The sequence below is a fragment of the Agelaius tricolor genome, unplaced genomic scaffold, assembly GCF_023055355.1.
Source record: "Agelaius tricolor isolate 1412-34295 unplaced genomic scaffold, bAgeTri1.0.p SCAF_153, whole genome shotgun sequence".
In the NCBI taxonomy this organism is placed as follows: Eukaryota; Metazoa; Chordata; class Aves; order Passeriformes; family Icteridae; genus Agelaius; species Agelaius tricolor.
The window spans coordinates 100738-122149 of NW_027269413.1; the positions used below are offsets into that span (position 1 = coordinate 100738).

The 21412-nt window shown below is 49.8% G+C and overlaps 1 protein-coding gene across 5 annotated transcripts; it reads right to left on the reverse strand.

Annotated features, from left to right (window-relative positions):
- Nucleotides 1-310: 310 nt before the first annotated feature.
- Nucleotides 311-21242, reverse strand: CYTH2 (cytohesin 2). 5 transcript variants are annotated; one of them, XR_011678060.1, is made up of 13 exons: nt 19530-19827; nt 19290-19479; nt 17259-17325; nt 14870-14988; nt 13131-13211; nt 12589-12701; nt 10507-10655; nt 9243-9355; nt 7401-7479; nt 4754-4825; nt 1955-2109; nt 534-850; nt 311-480 (listed from the first exon to the last, which is right to left on the reverse strand). XR_011678060.1 is itself a non-coding variant. In XM_071420603.1 (12 exons), the coding sequence occupies exons 1-12, from the start codon at nt 21102-21104 to the stop codon at nt 763-765; spliced, it is 1203 nt and encodes a 400-aa protein (XP_071276704.1). In that variant the 5' UTR covers nt 21105-21242; the 3' UTR covers nt 311-762. The 5 variants fall into 5 exon arrangements, 4 of the variants coding, with proteins under 4 accessions (XP_071276704.1, XP_071276703.1, XP_071276706.1 ...); XM_071420603.1 differs by lacking the exon at nt 19530-19827 and adding an exon at nt 21086-21242 and having other exon boundaries at nt 311-850; nt 19290-19437; XM_071420602.1 differs by having other exon boundaries at nt 311-850; nt 19530-19837.
- Nucleotides 21243-21412: the final 170 nt, after the last annotated feature.

A 21412-nucleotide genomic window follows, 5' to 3' on the forward strand; every position in this document is an offset into this window, starting at 1 on the left:
TTTTGGGATTCCCACGGGGGAAATTTTGGGAATTTCGGGGCTTCCAAAGGGAATTTTGGGAGAAATTTGGGGAATTTTAGGGGATTTTGGGGAAGAATTTGGGGTTCCCAAAGGGAATTTAGGGGCTCCCAGGGGGGATTTTGGGGGCAATTTTGGGAATTTTTGGAGGGAATTTGGGGAATTTTGGGCGGATTTTGGGATTCCTGGGGGGAATTTTGGGGACTTTTGGGGATTTCAGGAGGAATTTTGGGGCTCCCAGGGATGAAATTTTGGGAATTTTGAAATTCCCAATGATAATTTTGGGGTTTTGGGGGAATTTTGGGGCTCCAGGGCTGGAATTTTGGGAATTCTGGGACTTCCAGGGTAGAAATTTGAAGAATTTTGGGGTTCCAGGGATGAAAATTTGGGAAATTTGGGGTGAAATTTTGGATATTTTTGCAATTCCGGGGTTCCCATGATGAAATTTTCGGAATTTTGGGGCTCTCAAAGGAAATTTTGGGACTCCCAGGGTGAAATTTTGGGAATTTTGGGACTCCCAGGGTGAAATTTTGGGGGAATTTTGGAATTTTTGGATTCCGGGGGGTGAAATTTGGGCAATTCTGGGGCTCCCGGAGCCTCTTGGTCCTTTCCCAGTCCGGAGGAATTTTTGGGGAATTTCCCCCAAATTTTTTTGGGGAATTTTTGGGAGGTTCCAGGTGGGAATTCCGGGGGTCCCGCCCCCTTTGGGGTTTTTTGTTTTTTGGGGGAAATTTTGGGGTTTTTTTAGGGATTTTCCGGCTTTTTCTTGACCGAAATTCGCTTTTTCCGCGCCGCCAGCATCTCGTAGAAGGGATCCACGCTCACCGCAGCCCTGCCGGGAAATTTGGGAATTTTTGGGGAATTTTTTGGGAATTTTTGGGAATTTTTTGGGCAATTTTTTGGGGAATTTATTGGGAATTTTTTGGGATTTTTTTGGGGAATTTTTTCCCAGGAGTTTTGCCCTCACCGGTCAGATTTAACCCCAAAAATTCCCAATTTAGTGCCAAAAAATTCCCAATTTAGTGCCAAAAAATTCCCATTTTAACCCCAAAAAATCCCATTTAAACTCCCCCAAACCCCCCTTTATCAACCCCCAAATATTTTTTCCACAATTCCTGAATTTTTGCGAATTTTTTTGGAATTTTCAGGAAATTATTGGGATTTTTTTTGGGAATTTTTTGGGGAATTTTTTCCCGGAGTTTTGCCCTCACCGGTCAGATTTAACCCCAAAAATTCCCAATTTAGTGCCAAAAAATTCCCATTTTAACCCCAAAAATTCCCATTTTAACCCCAAAAATTCCCATTTTAACCCCCCCCAAACCCCCCTTTATCAACCCCCAATTTTTTCCAGGGAATTTTTAGGAATTTTTTAGAATTTTTGGGGAATATTTTGTCCCTCACTGGATGGATTTGATCCCCCAAAAACCCCCAAAAATTCCCATTTTAACCCCAAATAATCCCATTTAAACTCCCCCAAACCCCCATTTATCAACCCCCAAATATTTTTTGGACAATTCCTGAATTTTTGGGAATTTTCGGGGAATTTTTTCAGGAAATTTTCGGGAAATTTTTTCCTGCAGTTTTGCCCTTACAGGTCAGATTTAACCCCAAAAATTCCCATTTTAACCCAAAAAATCCCATTTTAACCCTGTAAAATCCCATTATTCCACCCCTGACCATTCTGGGGACAATTCCCAGGATTTTGGGAACATTCTGGAATATTTTCCCCCCCTCACTGGATGGATTTGATCCCCAAAAACCCCAAAAAATTCACATTTAATCCCAAAAATTCACATTTTAGTGCCTAAAATTCCCATTTTAACCCCAAAAAATCCCATTTTAACCCCAAAACCTCCCATTATTCCACCCCCTGGTTATTCCAGGGACAATTCCCAGGATTTTTAGGGAACATTCTGGAATATTTTCCCCTCCTCACTGGATGGATTTGATCCACTCCTCCTTCTGCTCGCGCGTGGGGGCCGAGATCCTGTACACGACGTGGTTCCCCTCCACCACCCGCCCGTCCGCCTCCGTCTTGCAGGCCTTGATCAGCTGCCCCTTGTTGTTGGGGATGTAGAGCTCGAAACAGTGCTGGGAAAACCAGTAAAAACCAGTAAGAACCAGTAAAAACCAGTTTGGGAAAATCTGGAAAAAATTGGAACGAAAACGGGGCAGGAAAAGGGGAAAAAATGGGGGCAAATGGGGACTTTGAAATGGTGTGGAAAGGGTTAAAAATCAGTAGGGACCAGTTTGGACCAGTTCAGACCAGTATGAACCAGTTTGGGGAAAATTGGGAAAATCTGGAGTGAAAATGGGGCGGGAAAAGGGGAAAAATGGGGGAAAATGGGGAGATTTGGGGACTTGAAAATGGTGTGGAAGGGGTTAAAAACCAGTACAGACCAGTATAAACCAGTAAAAACCAGTAGAGACCAGTTTGGGGAAAATTGGGAAAGTCTGGAGCGAAAACGGGGCGGGAAAAGGGGAAAAATGGGGGGAAAAGGGGGGAAAAATGGGGGAAAAAGGGGAGATTTTGGGACCTTAACATGGTCTAGGAAGGGTTAAAAACCAGTAGGAACCAGTTTAGACCAGTAAGAACCAGTATAAACCAGTTCAGACCAGTGCAAACCAGTTTGGGGAAAATTGGAAAAAACTGGAACGAAATCGGGGTGGGAAAAGGGGAAAATGGGGGGAAAAGGGGGAAATTCTGGGAGATTTTGGGGCTTTAGAATGGTGTGGAAGGGGTTAAAAACCAGTAGGGACCAGTTTGGACCAGTAGGGACCAGTTTGGACCAGTAGGGACCAGTTTGGGGAAAATTGGGAAAATCTGGAACAAAAATGGGGCGGGAAATGGGGACTTTGAAATGGTGTGGAAAGGGTTAAAAACCAGTTCAGACCAGTTTGGAGCAGTAGAGGGAGGAAATTTGGGAATTTTGGGGGTTCCATCAGCTGCCCCTTGGTGTTGGGGATGTAGAGCTCGAAACAGTGCTGGGAAAAGCAGGGAAACCAGTAAAAACCAGTAAGAACCAGTTTGGGGAGAATTGGGAAAAACTGGAAAAAATTGGAACGAAAACGGGGCAGGAAAAGGGGAAAATGGGGCAGGAAAAGGGGAAAAATGGGGCAGGAAAAGGGGGAAAAATGGGGGCAAATGGGGACTTGAAAATGGTCTGGAAAGGGTTAAAAACCAGTTCAGACCAGTAGAAACCAGTTTGGGGAAAATTGGGAAAATCTGGAGTGAAAACAGGGCAGGAAAAAATGGGGGAAAAACGGGGGAAAAACGGGGGAAAAACGGGGGAAATGGGGAGGTTTGGGGACTTGAAAATGGTGTGGAAGGGGTTAAAAACCAGTACAGACCAGTATAAACCAGTAAAAACCAGTAGAGACCAGTTTGGGGAAAATTGGGAAAGTCTGGAGCGAAAACGGGGCGGGAAAAATGGGGGAAAATGGGGGAAAAAGGGGGGAAAAGGGGGGAAAAATGGGGAGATTTTGGGACCTTAACATGGTCTAGGAAGGGTTAAAAACCAGTAGGAACCAGTTTGGACCAGTAAGAACCAGTTCAGACCAGTATAAACCAGTTTGGGGAAAATTGGGAAAATCTGGAGCGAAAATGGGGCGGGAAAAGGGGAAAAATGGGGGAAAAAGGGGGGAAAAAGGGGAGATTTGGGGACTTGAAAATGGTCTGGAAAGGGTTAAAAACCAGTTCAGACCAGTAGGAACCAGTTCAGACCAGTATAAACCAGTTTGGGAAATCTGGGGTGATTTGGGGCCATTTTTAGGGTGATTTTGGGGTGATTTGGGGCCATTTTTAGGGTGATTTTGGGGTGATTTTGGGCCATTTTTGGGGTGATTTTTGAGGTGATCTTTGGCCATTTTTAGGGTGATTTTGGGCCATTTGTGGGGTGATTTTGGGCCATTTTTGGGCCATTTTTAGGGTGATTTTTTGGTGATTTTTGGGGTGATTTTGGGCCATTTTTGGTCCATTTTTGGGGTAATTTTAGGCCATTTGTGGGGTGATTTTTGGCCATTTTTGGGGTGTTTTTCGGCCATTTTTAGAGTCATTTTTGGGGTGATTTTTGGGGTGATTTTTGGTGATTTTTAGGGTGATTTTTTGGGTGATTTTGGGCCATTTTTACGGTGATTTTGGGGTGATTTTTGAGATTATTTTTGGTGGTTCTTAGGGTGATTTTGGGGGTGATTTTGGGCCATTTTGGGGTAATTTTTGAGATGATTTTTGGTGATTTTTAGGGTGATTTTTGGGGTGATTTTGGGCCATTTTTGGACCATTTTTGGGGTGATTTTGGGCCATTTTTGGGGTGATTTTCGGCCATTTTTGGGGTGATTTTTGGGGTGATTTTGGGCCATTTTTAGGGTGGTTTTTGGGGTGATTTTTAGGTTGATTTTGGGCCATTTTTGGGGTGATTTTTGGGCCATTTTTAGGGTGATTTTTGGGTGATTTTTGGGGTGATTTTGGGCCATTTTTGGGGTGATTTGGGGCCATTTTTGGGGTGGTTTTTGGGCCATTTTTGGGGTGATTTTTGAGATGATTTTGGGCCATTTTTGGGGTGTTTTGGGCCATTTTTGGGGTGATTTTGAGATGATTTTTGGGCCATTTTTGAGATGATTTTTGGCCCATTTTTGGGGTGATTTTGGGCCATTTTTGGTCCATTTTTTGGGTGATTTTGGGGTGATTTGGGGCATTTTTGGGTTATTTTTGGCCATTTTTGGGGCTGTCTCTCACCGGTTTGCGCGGATCCTCCACCTCGCGGATGCTCAGGTTCTCCAGGGGGATGATTCCCCGCGGCTCCTTGTCCTGGAACCCCAAAAATTCCAGAAAATTTGGGCAATTTTGGGTGAATTTGGGGCAAATTCCACCTCAGGGATGATCCCCTGGGCTCCTTATCCTGAAATCCCAAAAATTCCACAAAATTTGGGCAATTTTGGGCTGAATTTGGGGCAGATTCCACCTCAGGGATGATCCCCTGTGGTTCCTTGTCCTGAAACCCCAGAAATTCCACAAAATTTGGGCAATTTTGGGTAAATTTGGGGCAGATTCCACCTCAGGGATGATCCCCTGGGCTCCTTATCCTGAAATCCCAAAAATTCCACAAAATTTGGGCAATTTTGGGGCAATTTGGGGCAAATTCCACCTCGGGGATGATCCCCTGTGGTTCCTTGTCCTGAAACCCCAGAAATTCCAGAAAATTTGGGGATTTTTGGGGAAATTTTTGGAAATTTTGAGAATTTTTGGCAATTTCTGGTGAATTTGGGGATTTCTCTGGGGAAATTTGGGCAATTTTGGGGGAATTTGGGGCATTTTGGGGCAAATTCCACCTCAGGGATGATTCCCAGGGGCTCCTTGTCCTGGAACCCCAAAAATTCCAGAAATTCCAAAAAATTTGGGCAATTTTGGGGGAATTTGGGGCAGATTCCACCTCGGGGATGATCCCATGGGGCTCCTTGTCCTGAAACCCCAGAAATTCCACAAAATTTGGGCAATTTTGGGGGAATTTGGGGCATTTTGGGGCAAATTCCACCTCAGGGATGATTCCCTGGGGCTCCTGGTCCTGAAACCCCAGAAATTCCACAAAATTTGGGCAATTTTGGGTAAATTTGGGGCATTTTGGGGCAGATTCCACCTCAGGGATGATTCCCTGGGGTTCCTTGTCCTGAAACCCCAGAAATTCCAGAAATTCCAAAAAATTTGGGCAATTTTGGGTGAATTTTGGGCAAATTCCACCTCAGGGATGATCCCCTGGGCTCCTTGTCCTGGAACCCCAAAAATTCCAGAAATTTTGGGGAATTTTGGGGGAAATGTTGAGAATTTTTGGCAATTTTGGGGGAATTTGGGGAATTTTTTCAAAATTTTTGGGGTGTTTTGGGGATATTTTGGGGTGAATTTTGGGTGATTTTGGCTCAATTTTTGATGTTTTTGGGGGATTTGGGGGTTCCCAAGGTGGAATTTGGGATTTTTGGGGTGAATTTGGGGATTTTTGGGGTGAATTTTGGGGATTTTGGGATTTTGGGCTCTCACCGTGGTGTACTCAAAGTAGTAGAGGCAGATTTGGGATTTTTGGGTGAATTTTGGGGGATTTTGGCTCAAATTTTCGGCATTTTTGGGGGATTTTGGGGCAGTTTTGGGGGATTTTGGGGTTCCCAAGGTGGAATTTGGGATTTTTGGGGTGAATTTTGGGGTTTTTGGGATTTTTGGGGCTCTCACCGTGGTGTACTCGAAGTAGTAGAGGCAGATTTGGGATTTTGGGGTAAATTTTGAGATTTTTGGGGCAGATTTTTTGCATTTTTGGGGTATTTTAGGGCGGTTTTGGGGGATTTTGGTGCTCCCAGGGTGGAATTTGGGATTTTTGGGGGATTTTTGGGGTGAATTTTGGGGTTTTTGGGATATTTTGGGGCTCTCACCGTGGTGTACTCAAAGTAGTAGAGGCAGATTTGGGATTTTGGGGTGGATTTTGGGTGAATTTTGGGTGATTTTGGCTCAAATTTTCGGCATTTTTGGGGGATTTTGGGGCAGTTTTGGGGGATTTTGGTGCTCCCAAGGTGGAATTTGGGGTTTTTGGGGTGAATTTGGGGTGAATTTTGGGGATTTTGGGGCTCTCACCGTGGTGCACTCGAAGTAGTAGAGGCAGATTTGGGATTTTGGGGTGAATTTGGGTGGATTTTGGGGGATTTTGGCTCAAATTTTGATGTTTTTGGGGGATTTTGGGGCTCCCAAGGTGGAATTTGGGGTTTTTGGGGTGAATTTGGGGTGAATTTTGGGATATTTTGGGGTGAATTTTGGGGATTTTGGGGCTCTCACCGTGGTGTACTCGAAGCAGTAGAGGCAGATTTGGGATTTTGGGGTAAATTTTGGGTGAATTTTGGGTGATTTGGGCTCAAATTTTGATGTTTTTGGGGGATTTTGGTGCTCCCAAGGTGGAATTTGGGGTTTTTGGGGTGAATTTGGGGTGAATTTTGGGATATTTTGGGGTGAATTTTGGGGTTTTTGGGATATTTTTGGGCTCTCACCGTGGTGTACTCAAAGTAGTAGAGGCAGATTTGGGATTTTGGGGTGAATTTGGGTGGATTTTGGGGGATTTTGGCTCAATTTTTTGATGTTTTTGGGGGATTTTGGTGCTCCCAAGGTGGAATTTGGGATTTTTGGGGGATTTTTGGGGTGAATTTTGGGGTTTTTGGGATATTTTGGGGCTCTCACCGTGGTGTACTCGAAGTGGTAGAGGCAGATTTGGGATTTTGGGGTGAATTTTGGGGGATTTTGGCTCAATTTTTGATGGTTTTGGGGCAGATTTTTGGGTGGTTTTGGGGGATTTTGGTGCTCCCAAGGTGGAATTTGGGATTTTTGGGGTGAATTTTGGGGATTTTGGGTCTCTCACCGTGGTGTACTCGAAGTAGTAGAGGCAGTTGTCGGTCAGGATGAACCAACGGCGCTTCCACGTCTTCACCCGCCCGCCTGCGAGGGGATTTGGGGCAAATTTGGGCGATTTTGGGCAAATTTCCAAAATTTGGGGGGAATTTTGGGGGAAACCTGGGATTTTTGGGGGGATTTAGGGGGGATTTTGGGAGAATTCAGGGGATTTTGGGGGAAATTTCAAAAATTTGGGGGGAATTTGGGGGGAAATTTGGGGGATTTTGGGGGAATCTGAGGGGATTTTGGAGGGAAATTTGGGGGATTTTGGGAAATTTGGGCAAATTGCAAAAATTTGGGGCAAACCTGGGATTTTTGGGGGGAATTTTGGGGGATTTTGGGAGAGATTTTGGGAGAATTCAGGGGATTTTGGGGAGCATTTGGGGGATTTTGGGGGAAATCTTCAGGATTTTGGGGGGAAATTTGGGGGATTTTGGGAAAATCGGGGAAATTCCAAAAATTTGGGGGGAATTTTGGGGGAAACCTGGGATTTTTGGGAGAATTCAGGGGATTTGGGGGGGAAATCTGGGGGATTTTGGGAAATTTGGGGAAATTCCAAAATTTTGGGGGGAATTTTGGGGGAAACCTGGGATTTTTGGGGGGAAATTGGGGGGAAATTTGGGGCATTTTGGGGGAAATCTTCAGGATTTTGGGGTATTTGGGGGAATTTTGGGGGAAATCGGAATTTTAGGGGAATTTCAGGGAAATCTGCTGGATTTTTGGGGGAGGTTGAGGGAATTTTGGAAATATTTGGGGAGATTTGGGGCAAATTTGGGGGATTTTGGGGGGTCCCAAGCGTTGCCCCTCCCCCAGCCCTGCACTCACCTCCTGGGGGGTCCCAAAGGCAGCACCGGGGGGGGGGGAGGGGCAGAAATTTGGGAATTTTGGTAAAATTTGGGGCAATTTTGGGGAGATTTAGGGAAAATTTGGGAATTTTGGGAGGATTTGGGGAGGGAATTTAGGGAAATTCGAAGAATTTTGGGGGGATTTTGTGAGGATTTTGCCAATTTTGGGGGGAATTTGGGGAATTTTGGGGGAATTTTGGAGAATTTTGGGAATATCCGGGGAAGAAAAGAAAGAAAGAGAAAAAAATTCATTAAAATTCAGCAAAACCAAACTGGGAGAGACTGGGGGGGAACTGAGAGGGGGCGTGGCCAGGTGAGGGGGTGTGGCCAAGTGAAGTGGGCGTGGCCAGGGCAGTGTCCCACCCACTTTAAACCCATAAAACCTTAAATAATGCCCAAAAATGGGAATTTTGGAGTAATTTGAGTGGGATTTTTTGGGCGTGGCCTGGTGAGGGCGTGGCCCAGGTGTAGTGGGCGGGGCCTGGGTGATGTGGGCGTGGTCAGGGCTGTGTCCCACCCACTTTAACTCCATAAATGGTCAAAAAATGCCCAAAAATTTGGATTTTGGAGCAATTAGAGTCGGATTTTTTGGGCGTGGCCTGGTGAGGCTGTGGTGGGCGTGGCCTGGGTGTGGTGGGCGTGGCCATGGCTGTGTCCCACCCACTTTATCCCCATAAAACCTTAAATAATGCCCAAAAATAGGAATTTTGAGTAATTTGAGTGGGATTTTTTGGCGTGGCCTGGTGAGGGCGTGGCCCAGACATGGTGGGCGTGGCCTGGGTCTGGTGGGCGTGGCCTGAGTCACGCCCCACCCACTTTTAGCCACATTCAATCCCCATAAAACCTTAAAAAATGCCTAAAAATTTGAATTTTTGAGTAATTTGAGCGGGATTTTTGGGGCGTGGCCTGTTGGGGGCGTGGCCCAGACTTGGTGGGCGTGGCCCGGGCGCGGTGGGCGGGGCTTACCCAGCTTGAGCAGCCAGCCCTCGCGGTCGGGGTTGAAGAAGGTGTGGGTGAGGTCGTTGCCGTCGTCCTCGGGGATCTTGAAGGGCTCCGAGCGGATGCTCTCGTACAGGTTCTGGGATTTGGGGGAAATTCGGGCAAATTTGGGCAAATTTGGGGATTTGGGGGAAAATTTGGGGATTTTTGGGTGGAATTATGGGGAATTGAGGGGAAATTTGGGGGGATTTTGGGGAAAATTTGGGGATTTTTTGGGATTTTTGCGGATTTTTGGGGGAATTTTAGGGGGGAATTATGGGGAATTGAGGGGAAATTTGGGGGGATTTTGGGGGGGATTTTGGAGGGAATTTTGGGGATTTTTTGGAATATTTGGGGGAATTTTGGGGGGAAATTTGGGGGGATTTTGGGGGATTTTTTTTGGGATTTTTGGCGGAATTTTTCGGGGGAATTATGGCGAATTGAGGGGAAATTTGGGGGGATTTTTTGGGGAATTTTCGGGGAATTTTTGGGGGAATTATGAGAGATTTTAGGGGAAAATTTGGGGATTTTTTGGAATTTTTTGTGGATTTTTGGGGGAATTTTTGGGGGGAATTACAGAAGAATGTGGGGGATTTGGGGGGAAATTTGGGGAATTGAGGGGAAATTTGGGAATATTTGGGGGGGGGGATTTTAGGGAGAATTTGGGAATTTGGGGGGATTTTTTTGGGATTTTTGGGCCATTTTTTCACCTTTTTTCCCCCAAACTTTGCCCCCCACACCTGACCCCGCCCCCGAGCCCCGCCCCGGCCCCGCCCACCCAGAGCAGCTCCTCGGGCAGGTCACCCCCAAAATCCCCATTTTTTCACCTTTTTTCACCCAAATTTCACCTTTTTTCTCCCCAAACTTTGCCTCCCACACCTGACCCCGCCCCCGAGCCCCTCCCAGGCCCCGCCCAGGCCCCGCCCACCCTGAGCAGCTCCTCGGGCAGGTCGCCCCCATCACTGATACCCCCTCTAAAATCCCCATTTTTTCACCTTTTTCTCCCTAAATTTTGCCCCAAACTTTGCCGCCCACACCTGACCCCGCCCCCTGACCCCGCCCAGGCCCCGCCCCGGCCCCGCCCACCCTGAGCAGCTCCTCGGGCAGATCACCCCCATCATTGATACTCCCAAAATCCCCATTTTTTCACCTTTTTTCCCCCAAATTTCACCTTTTTCTCCCCAAACTTTGCCTCCCACACCTGAGCCCCGCCCCCTGACCCCGCCCCGGCCCCGCCCCGGCCCCGCCCACCCTGAGCAGCTCCTCGGGCAGGTCGCCGCCGTCGTTGATGCCGCGGTTCATGGCCACGAAGCGCTCGGCCGAGGGCTTGTCCCGCACGTTGGGGTTGTGCAGGCTCGTGTTGAGCATGATCACGGCGAAGGAGAGCACGTAACACGTGTCTGACACGCCAGCGACACGCCAGGGACACAGGGGAGACACAGGTGAGCTCCTAACCCGGCCAGGTGTGGCCCTGTGCCACCCAGGTGTGGCCCTGTGTCACCCCAGGTGTGATCCTGAGTCACCTCAGGTGTGTTTGTGTCACCCAATTGTGTCCTTGTCCCACCCAATTGTGTCCCTGTGTCACCCAGGTGTGATCCTGTGTCACCCCAGGTGTGCCCAGGTGGGACAGGTGAGCTCCTAACCCGGCCAGGTGTGTCCCTGTGCCACCCAATTGTGGCCCTGTGTCACCCAGGTGTGTTTGTGTCACCCAGGTGTGATCCTGAGTCACCCCAGGTGTGTTTGTGTCACCCAATTGTGTCCCTGTGTCACTCAGGTGTCACCCTGTGTCAGCCCAGGTGTGTCCAGGTGGGACAGGTGAGCTCCTAACCCAGCCAGGTGTGTCCAGGTGTGTCCCTGTGTCCCCAAATTGTGGCCCTGCGTCACCCAGGTGTGGCCCTGTGTCACCCAGGTGTGATCCTGAGTCACCCCAGGTGTGTTTGTGTCACCCCAGGTGTGCTCCTAACCCGGCCAGGTGTGGCCCTGTGTCACCCAATTGTGTCCCTGAGTCACCCCAGGTGTGGCCCTGTGTCACCCAGGTGTGATCCTGTGTCGCCCAGGTGTGCCCAGGTGGGACAGGTGAGCTCCTAACCCGGCCAGGTGTGTCCCTGTGTCACCCAATGGTGTCCCTCTGTCACCCAATGGTGTCCCTCTGTCACCCAATTGTGTCCTTGTCCCACCCAATTGTGTCCCTGTGTCACACAGGTGTGTTTGTGTCACCCCAGGTGTGTCCCTGTGTCACCCCAGGTGTGTCCAGGTGAGCTCAGGTGTGGCCCTGTGCCACCCAGGTGTGACCCAGTGTCACCCAGGTGTGATCCTGTGTCACCCCAGGTGTGTTTGTGCCACCCAGGTGTGTCCCAGGTGGGACAGGTGAGCTCCTAACCTGACCAGGTGTGGCCCTGTGTCCCCCAATTGTGTCCCTGTGTCCCCCAATTGTGTCCCTGTGTCACCCAGGTGTGTTTGTGCCACCCAGGTGTGATCCTGAGTCACCCCAGCTGTGCCACCTGTACAGGTGAACACCCCCAGGTTGCACAGGCAGCAGCGCTGGGTGTGTCAGTGATACCCCAGGTGTGCCCAGGTGTGCCCAGGTGTGTCAGTGATACCCCAGGTGTACCCAGCTGTGCCCAGCTGTGCCCAGCTGTGTTACCTGTACAGGTGAACACCCCCGGGTTGCACAGGCAGTAGCGCTGCGCGTGTCAGTGATACCCCAGGTGTGTCAGTGATACCCCAGGTGTGTCAGTGATACCCCAGGTGTATCCAGCTGTGCCCAGCTGTTCTCACCTGTACAGGTGAACACCCCCAGGTTGCACAGGCAGCAGCGCTGGGTGTGTCAGTGATGCCCCAGGTGTGTCAGGGCTGTACCCAGGTGTGTCAGTGATACCCCAGGTGTATCCAGCTGTGCCCAGCTGTTCTCACCTGTACAGGTGAACACCCCCGGGTTGCACAGGCAGTAGCGCTGGGCGTGTCAGTGATACCCCAGGTGTGTCAGTGATACCCCAGGTGTATCCAGCTGTGCCCAGCTGTTCTCACCTGTACAGGTGAACACCCCCGGGTTGCACAGGCAGTAGCGCTGGGCGTGTCAGTGATACCCCAGGTGTGTCAGTGATACCCCAGGTGTGCCCAGGTGTGTCAGTGATACCCCAGGTGTGTCAGTGATACCCCAGGTGTATCCAGCTGTGCCCAGGTGTGCCCAGCTGTGTTACCTGTACAGGTGAACACCCCCGGGTTGCACAGGCAGTAGCGCTGGGTGTGTCAGTGATAGCCCAGGTGTGTCAGTGATAGCCCAGGTGTGTCAGTGATACCCCAGCTGTATCCAGCTGTGCCCAGCTGTGTTACCTGTACAGGTGAACACCCCCGGGTTGCACAGGCAGTAGCGCTGCGCGAACGCCTCCATCATGCGATCGATTTTCTGCGCCTCCCCCGGCAGCCGGAAACTCCACAGGAACTGCCTGGAACATTCCGGAAACAAACACCTGGGGTTACCTGGAACACACCTGGGGTTACCTGGAACACACCTGGAATTACCTGAAACACCTGGAAAATTCCCCAAAAAATCCCCTGGAATTACCTGAAACTCACCTGGGAAGCCTCAGGTCCACCTGGGAGCCCCCCCAGGTGTCCCAGGTGTGTCCCAGGTGTGTCCCAGGTGTGTCTGAGATGTCCCCAGGTGTGTCTGAGATGTCCCCAGGTGAGTCCCCATCATCCCCAGGTGTATCCCAGGTGTCCCCAGGTGTGCCCCACCCTCCCTCAGGTATCGCCAGGTGTGTCCCAGGTGTGTCCAAGCTGTCCCCAGGTGTGTCCCAGGTGTGTCCCAGGTGTCCCCAGGTGTGTCCCAGGTGTGTCCCAGGTGTCCCCAGGTGTGTCCCAGGTGTCCCCACCTGAGCGCCTGCACCAGGTTGAGGTCGGTGAACTCGTGCAGGTCCACGAAGGCGTGGAGGACGCCCAGGTTAAACTCCTCCCTGAGGGGCGGAGCCGGGCTGTCAATCACACCTGGCCACGCCCATTCTGTTAATCATCCATGTAACAGCCCAGTCCAGCCCATGTCAATCATCCCCGGCCACGCCCACTCCATCATTCACCCATTGAACTGCTCCGTCCAGCCCCTGTCAATCATCCGTGACCACGCCCACTCCATCTTTCACCCATTTACCAGTCCAACACCTGTCAATCATCCCTGGTCACACCCACCTCCTTATTCACCCATGCAACAGCCCAGTCCAGCCGCTGTCAATCATCCCTGGCCGCGCCCACATCCACCGGCAAGACACGCCCACCCCCTGTCAATCATGCTGGGTCCTGGCTTGGCCACGCCCTCAGATTGTAATAAGCCCCGCCCATTGGCTGTCAATCATTGCTCTCCAATCTCTCCCAGTCGCCCTCTAACCCCTCCCAGTCCCTCCCAGTCTGTCCCAGTCCCCCTTTAACCCTTCCCAGTCTCGCCCAGTTACTCCCAGTCTCCCCCAATCCTCTCCCAGTCCCTCCCAGTTGATCCCAGTCCCCCTTTAACCCCTCCCAGTCGCTCCCAGTCCCTTCTTTTCCCCTCCCAGTCCCCTCCCAGTCCCCTCCCAGTCCCTCCCAGTCTGTCCCAGTCCCCCTTTAACCCATCCCAGTCTCTCCCAGTTACTCCCAGTCTCCCCCAATCCTGTCCCAGTCCCTCCCAGTCTCTCCCAGTCCCCCTCTAACCCCTCCCAGTTGCTCCCAGTCTCCCCCAATCCTCTCCCAGTCCTTCCCAGTTGCTCCCAATCCCCTCCCAGTCTCCCCCAATTCTGTCCCAGTCCCTCCCAGTCCCATCCCAGTTGCTCTCAGTCCCTCCCTGTCCCTCCCAGTCCCTCTTTAATCCCTCCCAGTCCCTCCCAATCCCCTCCCGGTCCCTCCCAGTTTGTCCCAGTGGGTCCCAGTCTCCCCCAATCCTCTTCCAGTCCCTCCCAGTCCCCCTTTAACCCCTCCCAGTCCCTCCCAATCCTCTCCCAGTCCCTCCCAGTCTGTCCCAGTTCCCCCCAGTCCCTCCCAGTCCGTCCCAGTCCCACCTCTCCCCCAGGTAATCTCCTATGGCAGTTTTGTTCAGCCCCTCCCAGTTCCCTCCCAGTCCCTCCCAGTTTGTCCCAGTCCCTCCCAGTCTCCCCCAATCCTCTCCCAGTCCCTCCCAGTTGCTCCCAGTCCCCCTTTAACCCCTCCCAGTCCCTTCCCAGTCCCTTCCAGTCCCCCTCTAACCCCTTCCAATCCCCTCCCAGTCCCCTCTCAGTCTGTCCCAGTCCCCTCCCAGTCCCTCCCAGTCCCTCCCTGTCTCTCCCAATCCCCTCCCAGTCCCTCCCAGTCCCTCCCAGTTTATCCCAGTCCCTCCCAATCCCTCCCAGTCCCTCCCAGTTCCTCCCAGTCCCTCCCAGTCTGTCCCAGTCTGTCCCAGTCCCTCCCAATCCCCCCCAGTCCCCTCCCAGTCCGTCCCAGTCCCTCCCAGTCCCTCCCAGTCCCTCTTTAACCCCTCCCAGTCCGTCCCAGTCCATCCCAGTCCCACCTCTCCCCCAGGTAATCTCCTATGGCTGTTTTGTTCAGTCCCTCCCAGTCCCTCCCAATCCCCTCCCAGTCCCTCCCAGTCTGTCCCAGTCCGTCCCAGTCCCACCTCTCCCCCAGGTAATCTCCTATTGCAGTTTTGTTCAGCCCCTCTCCCTTGTAGAGGAAGCGGGCGATGTCCTCGGCCGTGTGCCGGAGCAGCTCCTGCTCCACCAGGAACTGGATCCCCTGGGAAACCCAACATTCCCGAAATCCAAACCTGCCCAAAAACCCCAAAATTCCCACCCAAAAAATCCCACCCAAAAACCCCAAAATTCCCACCCAAAATTCCCACCCAAAAACCCCAAAATTCCTACCCAAAAACCTCAAAATTCCCACCCAAAATTCCCACCCAAAAACCCCAAAATTCCTACCCAAAAACCCCAAAATTCCCACCCGAAATTCCCACCCAAAAACCCCAAAATTCCCACCCGAAAACCTCAAAATTCCCACCCAAATTCCCACCCAAAAACCCCAAAATTCCCACCTGAAAACCCCAAAATTCCCACCCAAAAACCTCAAAATTCCCACCCAAATTCCCACCCAAAAACCCCAAAATTCCCACCCAAAAACCCCAAAATTCCCACCCAAAAACCCCAAAATTCCCACCCAAAAACCCCAAAATTCCCACCCAAAATTCCCACCCAAAAACCCCAAAATTCCCACCCAAAAACCCCAAAATTCCCACCCAAAAACCCCAAAATTCCCACCCAAAACCTCAAAATTCCCACCCAAAATTCCCACCCAAAAATCCCCCAAAATTCCCACCCAAAACCCCCAAAATTCCCACCCAAAAATCCCCCAAAATTCCCACCCAAAAACCCCAAAATTCCCACCCCAAAACCTCAAAATTCCCACCTGAAAACCCCAAAATTCCCACCCAAAATCCCCCAAAATTCCCACCCAAAAACCCCAAAATTCCCACCCAAAAATCCCCCAAAATTCCCACCCAAAATTCCCACTCAAAAACCTCAAAATTCCCACCCAAAAAATCCCACCCAAAACCCCCAAAATTCCCACCCGAAAACCCCAAAATTCCCACCCGAAATTCCCACCCAAAAACCTCAAAATTCCCACCCGAAAACCCCAAAATTCCCACCCAAAAACCCCAAAATTCCCACCCAAAAACCCCAAAATTCCCACCCAAAATTCCCACCCAAAAACCCCAAAATTCCCCCCCAAAATTCCCACCCGAAACCCCCAAAATTCCCACCCAAAATTCCCACCCAAAAACCACCAAAATTCCCCCAAAAATTCCCCCCAAAATTCCCAATTTTCCCCCTAAATCCCTCAGAAAAATTCCCTAAAAATTCCCAAAAACTTCCCCAAAATTCCAAAAAATTCTCCCCAAAATTCCCCCAAATTGTTCCCAAAACTCCCAAAAATTCCCCCAAAATTCCCCCCAAAATTCCCTGATAAATTAAAAAAAAATCCCTCAAAATTCCCAAAAATTCCCCCCAAAATCCCCAAATTTCCCCCTAAATCCCTCAAAAAAGTTCCCTAAAAATTCCCAAAAACTTCCCCAAAATTCCAAAAAATTCTCCCCAAAATTCCCAAAAATTCCCCCCAAAATTAAAAAAAAATTCCCAAATATTCCCCCAAAATTCCCCGGAAAATTAAAAAAAAATCCCTCAAAATTCCCAAAAATTCCCCCCAAAATTCCCAATTTTCCCCCTAAATCCCTCAAAAAAGTTCCCTAAAAATTCCCAAAAATTCCCCCAAAAAATCAAAAAATTCTCCCCAAAATTCCAAAAAATTCTCCCCGAAATTCCCAAAAATTCCCCCAAAAATTCCAAAAAAATTCCCAAATATTCCCCCAAAATTCCTAAAATTTTACCCAAAATTCCCCGATAAATTAAAAAAAATCCCTCAAAATTCCCAAAAATTCCCCCCAAAATTCCCAATTTTCCCCCTAAATCCCTCAAAAAAGTTCCCTAAAAATTCCCAAAAACTTTCCCAAAATTCAAAAAATTCTCCCCAAAATTTCCCCAAATTCTTCCTAAAAATCCCAAAAATTCCCCCAAAAATTCCAAAAAAATTCTCAAATATTCCCCCAAAATTCCTAAAATTCCCCCCAAAACTTCCTGAAAAATTAAAAAAATCTCTCAAAATTCCCAAAAATTCCCCCCAAAATTCCCAATTTTCCCCCTAAATCCCTCAAAAAATTCCCTAAAAATTCCCAAAACTTCCCCCCAAAGATTCCCTCAAAATTCCCCCAAAAATTCCCAAATATTCCCCCAAAATTCCTAAAATTTTACCCAAAATTCCCCCCAAAATTCCCCGAAAAATTAAAAAAAAATCCCTCAAAATTCCCAAAAATTCCCCCCAAAATTCCCAAATTTCCCCCAAATTTCCCAATTTTCCCCCAAATTTCCCAAATTTCCCCCTAAATCCCTCAAAAATTCCCCCAAAATTCCCAAATTTCCCCAAATTTCCCCAAATTCCCAAATTTCCCTGACCTTTTTCGGGTCCATGTTGAATTTCTTGCGGCCCATCCCCATCTTGCGGTTCCGCTGCAGCGTCTTGCTGGAAATCCCAAAAAACTTTGGGAATTTTGGGAATTTTGGGGAATTTTGGGAAAATTTTGGGGAATTTGAGGGAATTTTGGGGGAATTTTTGGGAAATTTGGGGTCAAAAATGGGAATTTTGGGGAAATTTTTGGGGAATTTGATGGGGGAGTTGTGGGGAAATTTTGGGGGAATTTTTTGGGAATTTTTTTCGGAATTTTGGGGGAATTTTTGGGAAATTTGGGGTTAAAAATGGGAATTTTCAGAGGGGATTTTTGGGAAATTTGGGGTCAAAAATGGGAATTTGATGGGGGAGTTTTGGGGAAATTTTGGGAATTTTCCGGGGAAATTTTGGGGGAATTTTTTGGGATTTTTTTTCGGAATTTTGGGGGAATTTTCAAGAAATTTGGGGTCAAAATGGGAATTTTCAGGGAATTTTTTGAGGGGATTTTGGGGAATTTGAAGGAATTTTTTGGAATTTTGTAGGAATTTTTGGGAAATTTGGGGTTAAAAATGGGAATTTTCAGGGAATTTTTTGAGGGAATTTTTGGGAAATTTGGGGTCAAAAATGGGAATTTTGGGGGGAATTTCTGGGGAATTTTCCAGAAGATTTTTGGGGGAATTTTTTGGGGGAATTTTCAAGAAATTTGGGGTCAAAATGGGAATTTTCTGGGCATTTTTGAGGGAATTTTGGGCAATTTGCGGGAATTTTTTGGGAATTTTGGGGGGATTTGATGGAATTTGGGGGGAATTTTGGGGGGAATTTTTGGGGAATTTGATGGGGGAGTTTTGGGGAAATTTTGGGGATTGAAGGGAAATTTTTGGAAATTTTCCGGGGAAATTTTGGGGGAATTTTTTGGGAATTTTCCAGGGGATTTTTGGGGAACTTTGGGGGAATTTTTGGGAATTTTGGGGTCAAAAATGGGAAATTTTTGAGGGGATTTTGAGGGAATTTTTTGGGGAATTTGGGGGGAATTTTTGGGAAATTTGGGGTCAAAAATGGGAATTTGATGGGGGAGTTTGGGGGAAATTTTTGGAAATTTTCCAGGGGATTTTTGGGGGAATTTTCAAGGAATTTGGGGTCAAAATGGGAATTTTCAGGGAATTTTTTGAGGGGAATTTGAGGGAATTTTGGGGGAATTTTTGGGAAATTTGGGGTCAAAACTGGGAAAATTTTGGGGATATTTTTGGGACTATTTCAGGATATTTTGGGGATATTTTTGGGAATAGTTGGGGCTATTTTGCAGCTGTTTTTTTGAATAAATTTTGAATATTTTTGAGGTATTTTTTGGGACTATTTTTGGGATATTTTTGGGATAAATCTGGAATATTTTGGAGCTATTTTTTGGGATATTTTGGAGCTTTTTTTGAGACTATTTTGGGGATATTTTTGCGACTATTTTGGGGACAGTTTTGGGAATAGTTGGGGCTATTTTGCAGCTGGTTTTTTGAATAAATTTTGAATATTTTCAAGGTATTTTTTGGGACTACTTTGGGGATATTTTTGGGACTGTTTCAGGATATTTTGGGGATATTTTTGGGAATAGTTGGGGCTATTTTGCAGCTTTTTTTTTTTTTAATAAATTTGGAATATTTTGGAGCTATTTTTGGGATATTTTGGAGCTATTTTTGGGATATTTTTGAGCTATTTTTGAGCTATTTTTGGTATATTTTTGAGCTATTTTTGGGATATTTTGGGGATATTTTTGGGACTGTTTCAGGATATTTTGGGGATATTTTGGGACTATTTTGGGGATATTTTTGGGACTGTTTCAGGATATTTTGGAGCTATTTTTGGGATATTTTGGGGATATTTTTGGGACTATTTCAGGATATTTTGGGGATATTTTTAGGACTATTTCAGGATATTTTGGGGTTATTTTGGGACTATTTTGGGGATATTTTTAGGACTATTTCAGGATATTTTGGGGATATTTTTAGGACTATTTCAGGATATTTTGGGGCTGGTTTGGGGTGCCTGACCTGCCCTCGTTGGCCTCCAGCCCCTCGACCTCGCTGATGGCCTCGCTGAGCTCGTCCCGCAGGCGCTGGATCTCCCCCAGCAGCTCCTGCTTGCGGCGCCGGATGGACTCCAGCTCCCGCCGCTCCTCCGGGGACAGGTCCGGGGGCACTGGGGACATGGCCGGGCCTGAGCCGCCACCGCTGGCCACAGCTGGCCACAGCTGGGTACAGCTGGGTATGCCTGGGTACACCTGGGCACACCTGGGCACAGCTGGGAACATCCCTGGTACACCTGGATACGCCTGGGCCCTGCCCGAGCCCACCAGGACCCAACCCCAGAACTCCGCTCTGAAGGGAGTTGGATCCCTGGCCACGCCCACATCGCGCTGACCACGCCCACATCACACCTGGGTACACCTGGGTACACCTGGGCCCTGCCTGAGCCCACCAGGACCCACCCCAGGAACTCCGCTCTGAAGGGAGTTGGATCCCTGGCCACGCCCACAGCTCTCTGACCACGCCCACATCACACCTGGGTACACCTGGGTACACCTGGGCCCTGCCTGAGCCCACCAGGACCCAACCCCAGGAACTCCACTCTGAGGGGAGTTGGATCCCTGGCCACGCCCACAGGTCCCAGACCACGCCCACATCACACCTGGGTACAGCTGGGTACGCCTGGGTACTGCCCAAGCCCACCAGGACCCACCCCAGGAACTCCAGCCTGGGGGATTTGGATCCCTGGCCACGCCCACATCGCGCTGACCACGCCCACATCACACTTGGGTACACCTGGGTACACCTGGGCACTGCCTGAGCCCACCAGGACCCACCCCAGGAACTCCAGCCTGGGGGATTTGGATCCCTGGCCATGCCCACATCACACTGACCACGCCCACTGGTCCCAGACCACGCCCACATCACACCTGGGTACACCTGAGCACTGCCCAAGCCCACCAGGACCCACCCCAGGAGCTCCAGCCTGGGGGATTTGGATGCCTGGCCACACCCACATCGCGCTGACCACGCCCACATCACACCTGGGTACAGAGCCAGCGCCAGGGGATCCCCCCCTAGAGCTCCATTCTGGGAGATTTTGAACCCAGGCCACGCCCACAGGTCCGAGACCACGCCCACATCACACCTGGGCACACCTGGAGCCACCCCAGGAACTCCACTCTGGGAGATTTGGATCATTGACCACGCCCACAGATCCCTGACCACGCCCACATCTCCCTGGCCACGCCCATTGCACAACTGACCACACCCACACCTTAATGACCACACTTGGTGCACTTTCCTTGACCACGCCCCCTCCCGAACAAGCCCCGCCCCTTCATTCAAATATCACCACCTTACCCTCTCACTGGCCACGCCCCTTTTTCATACAAAGGTCTGACCTAAAGGGGCGTGGCCTTCCCAATAACACCTGGCTCACCCAAAGGGGTGTGGCCTCATTTGCATATGCGAGTAGGCTTGAAACACACAAGGCGTGGTCTACTAGAGGGGCGTGGTTTAGTATAAGGGGGCGTGGCCAAATCAAAGTAGGCGTGGTCGTATCGCCCCTCATTGAATGCTGACTCCACCCTCCATTATTTGCCCCGCCCACCCACGTGACCCACCCCTCCCCATTTTCCCGCCGCGCCCATCACGTGACCGCTCCTCGCCCCGCCATTGGCCGGCGCCTCACGAAATCCCCCACCCCCCCCACCCCCTTTTCCCCTCACGTTCCCCTCACGATTTTCCCGCCCGGCCCCGGTGCCCGCCCCGATCCCGCCGCGGTTCCCGCCCGGCCCCGCCGCCCTCAGCGGCCTCACCGTAAACTCCGTCCTCCATGGCGGCCCCGGGGCGGCTCGGCCGCGGCCGCTCCGCTGCTCCCGCCCCGCTCCGCCCGCCCCGCCGGGCCCGGGCCCGCTCCGGCTCCGCCACACGGCGGCTCCCGCCCTTCAGCGGCGCCACCGCCAATCAGCGCCGCGCTAAGGGTGAGTGACGGGCGGCGCGGCCAATATGAGGCGGGGAAAGGCGGGAGCAATACCTTAACGAATGAGACCGCGCAGTGATGTGATTGGCGGTGGTTTTAACCAATCAGAAGCGTGGCAAGGCGGTGCCGGGTTGTTCTTATATGATTGACAGCTCATTTAGCC

What these genes read in the sequence shown, in the direction of transcription:
- CYTH2 (XM_071420602.1), bottom strand. Translation starts at nt 19,650, where the DNA reads ATGTGGGCGTGGCCAGGGATCCAACTCCCTTCAGAGCGGAGTTCTGGG. An exon ending in GGAGATTACCTGGGGGAGAG is followed by an intron (nt 13,212 to 14,869) that starts GTGGGACTGGGA and finishes TCCGCCCCTCAG; the next exon opens with GGAGGAGTTTAACCTGGGCG. An exon ending in GGCTGGCTGCTCAAGCTGGG is followed by an intron (nt 7,480 to 9,242) that starts TAAGCCCCGCCC and finishes AAATCCCCTCGC; the next exon opens with AGGCGGGCGGGTGAAGACGT.